This window comes from Heptranchias perlo, chromosome 10 (genome assembly GCF_035084215.1).
Source record: "Heptranchias perlo isolate sHepPer1 chromosome 10, sHepPer1.hap1, whole genome shotgun sequence".
NCBI classification, from domain to species: Eukaryota; Metazoa; Chordata; class Chondrichthyes; order Hexanchiformes; family Hexanchidae; genus Heptranchias; species Heptranchias perlo.
In genome coordinates this window covers 1,886,087-1,892,086 of record NC_090334.1, presented here as the reverse complement: position 1 = coordinate 1,892,086, position 6,000 = coordinate 1,886,087, and the positions used below count along the sequence as shown (strand labels likewise).

The following is a 6,000-nucleotide window of genomic DNA, read 5'->3' as shown; positions in this document are numbered from 1 at the left end:
TGTTCTGGCCAATCCCAAAACCAACAGCATTAAAACAGATCATCTGGTCATTTATTGCAATGCTGTTTGTGGGAGCTTGCTGTGTGCAAATTGGCTGCTGAATTTCATTACAACAGTGACTACACTTCAAAAAGTATTTAATTGGCTGTAAAGCGCTTTGGAACCTTCTGAGGTCCTGAAATGCTTTATAAATGCAAGTTCTCTCTTTAATTTCCCCACCCTCAGTTTTCAGTTTTCCCAGTCACTCTTAGAATCATATAGTCCCACAGCACAGAAGGAGGCCATTCGACCCACTGTGCCTGTGCCGCCTCTTTGAAAGAGCTATCCAATTAGTCCCACTCTCCTATTCTTTCCCCCTTGCCCTGCAAATTTTCATTTTCAAGTATATATCCAATTCCCTCTTGAAAGCTTACGCCACCCTTTCAGGCAGTGCATTCCCAATCATAACAAATTGCTGCTTTAAAAAAAATTCTCATCATCTCCCCCTTGTTTCTTTTGCCCATCACCTTAAATCTGTGTCCTCTGGTTACCCATCCTTCTGACAGTGGAAACAGTTTCTCCTTATTTACCCTATCAAAACCCTTCATGATTTTGAACATCCCTGTTAAGTCTCCCCTTTACCTTCTCTGCTCTAAGCAGGACATCTCCAGTCTCTCCATATAGCTCAAGTTCCTTATTGTCCTCCAGCCTCAGCGTTCCCATGGTTACCATCCCTAGTGCTCCGGGCGGCTCTTGTCCCCCTGCGCTGTATTGTCGCTCTTGGATGTCTAGCTCGGGATGCCGGAAGTGCGCCGGTTGTCAGGGAGCTGTAAGCCCAGCCGGGTTGTGGAGCATTCTCCATTTCACCGCCGCCGCCACCTGCCAAGGATGCTCCGTCTCTTCAGCATGGTGATCGCGGCCGGCCTGTCGTTGGCCTGCCTCACCGCTTACGTCTTGGAGAATTACACCGTGCAGCCCACCATCTCCGGGGCCGGCGGCCACCCGCGGGCCGGTCAACCGCCCTACCCGGGCCCCGGCATGGACAACATCTTCTGGTTCATACAGGTAAAGGACCGCAGGCCACAGCCGCCCGCTGAAAGAGGCCCGCGGGTCACCCTGTATACCCGGGCTCTCCCCCTCACCCCCCCTCACACCCTCACCCCCCCCCTCACACCCTCACCCCCCCCCCCTCACACCCTCACCCCCCCCCTCACACCCTCACCCCCCCCCCCCCTCACACCCCCACCCCCCCCCCTCACACCCCCACCCCCCCCCCTCACACCCCCACCCCCCCCCCCCCCTCACCCCCCCCCTCACCCCCCCCCTCACCCCCCCCCTCACCACCCTCACCCCCCCCCACCCTCACCCCCCCCCACCCTCACCCCCCCCCCACCCTCACCCCCCCCCTCACACCCTCACCCCCCCCCCCTCACACCCTCACCCCCCCCCCTCACACCCTCACCCCCCCCCTCACCCCCCCCCCCTCACCCCCCCCCACCCTCACGGACTGTCAGTCAATAGTCTGCGTCCAAACCGCGCCGGCTGGTGCTTCTGCCCCTTCCCCGTCCTGTCTGGGCCAGGGCACCCCGAGCGGGGGAGGAGCAGCAAGAGGGAGACTGAGTCTGCAAACCCGCTCTCAATTAAGATGAATGAACCCTTTTAAAAACCATCTCTCTCTCTTTATAGTACTTTGCATAGTAACAGAGTCAAGCTGCTGAGAGATGAGGAAGGAGAGGTTTATACAATATCAAGGGTAGATTCACATGGTATGTAAAAGCCCTTTGAGATTTAAGATGAATTAATCCCATAACCAGTCTTTCCCTCTGTTCTCTGCCCCCAAACATGGACCACTTTACGGGACAGGTGCACAAGTGAATCTGAACCAACGCAGCTTGCTGCGAGATTGAATTAATTTTTGCTGCTTTCTTTTGGTTTTTCTCACATTTTATAACTAGTACACATCGAGGCACAGCACTAGAACAGTCCGATATTCAAGATCATCTCACGACCAGCATCTCAAGTGCCTCTAATATATAGAAGAAAATGCTGGTCCTAGCGGAACATGCAGAAACAGAAATGTCCATTTGCCAGATTCAACAAAGTCTGCATCTTCAGCAGTACAATCCACTTAAAACATCAACTCACCTAGACCATTGGACTTGTTTGGGCAGTTTATATATCTTTTTTCTTGCCCTGAATCTTATAGTAGTTAGCATGCTAAGAGAGTCATTCTGCTTGTTGCTGAGAGATGTGGAAGGATACATTCATACAATATTAAGGACAGATTCGCATGATATACTAGATATATTGGCATAATGTAGAATTACACACCTGGAGGTTCAGTGTGTTTTGGTGGCAGTGGCTGGTGTTTTTTTTTGTTTATTAAAGGAAGTAGTAGAGGAAAAAAACTCAGGCTTTGATCATGCTGAATTTTTAACCTTGCCTTTAAAAGTATATATGTACTGGCTTTGTTCATGGTGGATTTAACTCAAAATGTTTTTCTGCTCAGGTGTCTGACATCCATATCAGTAGGTTTGTAGATCCCCAAAGAACCCTTGACTTTCAGAAATTTTGCACAGAGACCATTGACGTAATTAAGCCAGCAATCGTTTTCGTCACAGGTAGGTCATCAAACCCAATAAAAAAAATAGTTTGGTTTTCAATTGATTTGCGGTTGCTCAACTATTCTAAATCTGCATAGGGGCGTCCAACAAACTGGCAGCAATATTATAGGACTCTAGACCATGTTCTCAACCAGAGAGTTGATTCGAACCTATATTTTCAATTATTGTTGATTTCTGAGACCATTTATAAGTTTTTTTTAATTTAAATGGAGGTTAATGAGCAGTCAATAAATAAAATGACAGGGCTGTGTAATGTTTGTTGAAAATAGGGTTATTCAAGGGAAAACAATATACATCAAAGAGTACAAGTACGGTACTGACAGTGCTTCAATAAAAATGTTGGAGACATTTTATACTCACCGTGAGAAACATGGCACTATCATTTTCAAGGCTTTGGAAATTTAATTGTATAGTAACAGCCTTTGACCGACCTTGACCTGTACTTGAGTTTAAGTAAACTGTTGGAGGTGACATTCACTCGAGCCCTTGTAAAGTTTAAATTACATGTTCCATTATTAATGAATTAGGTGGAGTTCAGTGAGACCTTTTTGCATAAAAAGTTCAGATAGGAGAAAAATAACAAGAGTTTAGAGCTGTTGTAAATAAATCTGACTGGTTGGTAAAAGTGTTAACATTGACTTTAGAACATTGATTTGTAGGAACAGGAAAAGACTGTTAAGCTCTAACTTGTCTTCTTACCCTATCCCTCCCCTTTTTCTAATTGCTTCTTCGTTCCATTAAATCGTCTGCTTCAAGAGTCTTCTCGGGAAACGATATTAGCCTTTGGCTTCACTTGACTTCTCTTATTCCTAATCTCCCGGTGCTTAAATTTGTGTCCCCTGGTATTAGACCTTTTTGTCATAGTGAATAATTGGCTGAGTTAACTGTGTAAATGTTTTAAGGGGCGGGAAGAGGAGAAAGGTCATAAAACTAACAAGTGTACATTTTAAATAACAGGAACAGGGGTAGGCCACTCAGCCCCTCGAGCCTGTTCAATGAGATCATGGCTGATCTGTATCTTAATTCCAATTACCTGCCTTTTGATACCCTTACCTAATAAAAATCTGATAGTCTCAGTCTTGAAAATGTCAATTGACCCCCAACATCCATAACATTTTGGGGGAAGAGTTCCAGATTTCCACTACCCTTTGTGTAAAAAAAAAGTGCTTCCTGATTTCACTTCTGAATGGCCTAGCTCTAATTCTAAGGTTATGCCCCCTTGTTCTGGATTTCCCCCATCAGAGGAAATAGCTCCTCTGCATCTACCCTTAAATATTTTAAAGATGGCGATTAGATCATCCCTCAACCTTCTAAACTCAAGGGTATACAAGCCAAATTTATGCAAACCAGAAAGAAATCATAAAGGTTACAGCACGGAAGGAGGCCATTCAGCCCATCGAGCCCGCGCCGGCTCTATGCAAGAGCAATCCAGCTAGTCCCACTCCCCCACCCTTTCCCCGTAGCCCTGTAAAATAGAAATCATAGAAAAATCATGTCCTCGTAATTAAATAATTGTAGGCCCAGTATAATTCTGATGAATCTGTGCTGCACCCCCTCCAAGGCCAATATATCTTTCCTGAGGTGCAGTGCCCAAAACTGAACGCAGTACTCCAGATGGGGTCTGAATTATTTTTACATTTTTTTCCCATATCTGCCCACACTGTTCTCCAGTTTAAAGGACAGATAGTCAAGAACCCTACAAATCCTGACACATAGCTGCCTGCCGGTCTATGTGTAAGTGCAGTCTAGAGTGACCTATCATCCCTCCCTGTGGGAAGTGCCTGGTTAACCATACCGTAATGGGAAGCAGACAGCCTCTGAGGTTTGGTACTCGCACTGCAGAAACTCATGGTCGCTAACTTGTATCACACCAGTCTGTGGTATAGTGCGTTACAGAACCAATACACCATGCTGTGACATAGATGAAGAAAGAAAGAACTTGCATTTGTATAGCGCCTTTCATGACCTCAGGATATCCCAAAACGCTTTTAAGTACTTTTGAAGTGTAGTCACTGTATGAGAAAAAGGAAAAATAGAAAACATGCATTAAATGAATAGAAAGAACGTTTATACAGCACCTTTCACGACCTCAGGGCATCTCAAAGTGCTTTACAGCCAATGAAGTACTGTTGAAGTGTAGTCACTGTCATAATGTATGGAAAGGCGGCAGCCAATTTACACACAGCAAGGTCCCACTAACAGCAATGAGAGAATGACCAGAACATCTGTTTTAGTGATGTTGGTTGAGGGATAAATATTGATCAGGACACCGTGGAGAACTCCCCTGCTCTTCTTTGAATTAGTGCCATGGGGCCTTTGAAGTCCAGGGTAGGCGGGGCCTCGTTTTAACATCTCATCCAAAAGACGGCATCTCAGACAGTACAGCACTCCCTCAGTATTGCACTGAGGTGGCTGCCTAGATTATGTGTTCAAGTCTCATGAGTGGGGTTTGGACCCACAATCTTCTGACTGAGGTGAGAGTGCTACCAACTGAGTCAAGGTAGTGATATATCACACTGAGGTGCCCAAAATAAGCTTCAAGTGAGAGAGACAGATTAGTGGTGGTCCATTACATCAGGTTCTAGGTTTTTATTAAATTGAGAAACCTAGGTAAAGCCCAAGGTTCACCAAGGTTATAAAGAGTGAGAGAGAAGATGAGAGAGATTAAGTAGTGGTGGTTAGGTGGGATGCAGCTTGGGTTTGAAAAGGATATGGAATGTCAGAAAAGGCTCCACAGTTTTAAGGTTCTGGCTAAGAATGAGTCACAATGAAAACAGTGTGATAAGTATTTTCGTTTAAAGAAGAATTTGTAGATTATATACATTAGTAGACATTGGTCACTGTGTCAAAGGTTACACTAATGCAAAAGGGTGCACATCTCTACAGAAGCAATTCTATAAGATGTTTCCTCAGAGAAGGCACAGGAAGTGTTTATTTGGTTGCTGGACAATAGCTGTATTGACTGCAGGTAGATAAATGTGTTCCCTCGTACACCGCAGTTACATAAACAAATCTGGTCATGTCTCACTGGAGGGAGCAGTTTGTTTAGGGTAATGGTTTTTAATATGGATGGCCAGGAAATAGATAAAACAGACCCATAAACTAACTGGTATATTTCTTTCTTTACTCAATATCGCTGCAAAATTACTTAGTGTTACTAAACGGTTCTGCTTAAATAAACAAGTTTAAAATTCACGATTTTTATTCAGAACCTTTCTTCAAACTTGAAAAATGGTACAGTTGTTCCAGAATGTCTGCTGTTTATATTAATCATTTTGTTTTGCTGGTTGATTTTGTGTTCGATAATAAACATAAAATACACTTGGTGTAACCGTTTAGAATACATTACAAAATATAAAGATTAAACAATATAAAATTCAAAGTGAATGGTATCATT

The 6,000-nt window shown here is 44.4% G+C and overlaps 1 protein-coding gene across 2 annotated transcripts in view; it reads left to right on the top strand.

Annotated features, from left to right (window-relative positions):
* Positions 1–806: 806 nt before the first annotated feature.
* The window catches only part of tmem62 (transmembrane protein 62), an 80,659-nt gene continuing 75,465 nt past the window's right edge, over positions 807–6,000 (top strand). Inside the window, exons 1-2 of one of the 2 annotated variants that reach the window (XM_067991116.1) lie at positions 807–1,044; positions 2,489–2,600. In XM_067991116.1, coding sequence (XP_067847217.1) covers positions 868–1,044; positions 2,489–2,600 — 289 coding nt within the window. In that variant the 5' untranslated portion in view covers positions 807–867. The remainder of the gene's footprint in view (positions 1,045–2,488; positions 2,601–6,000) is intronic. The other variant, XM_067991118.1, reaches the window with a different exon arrangement.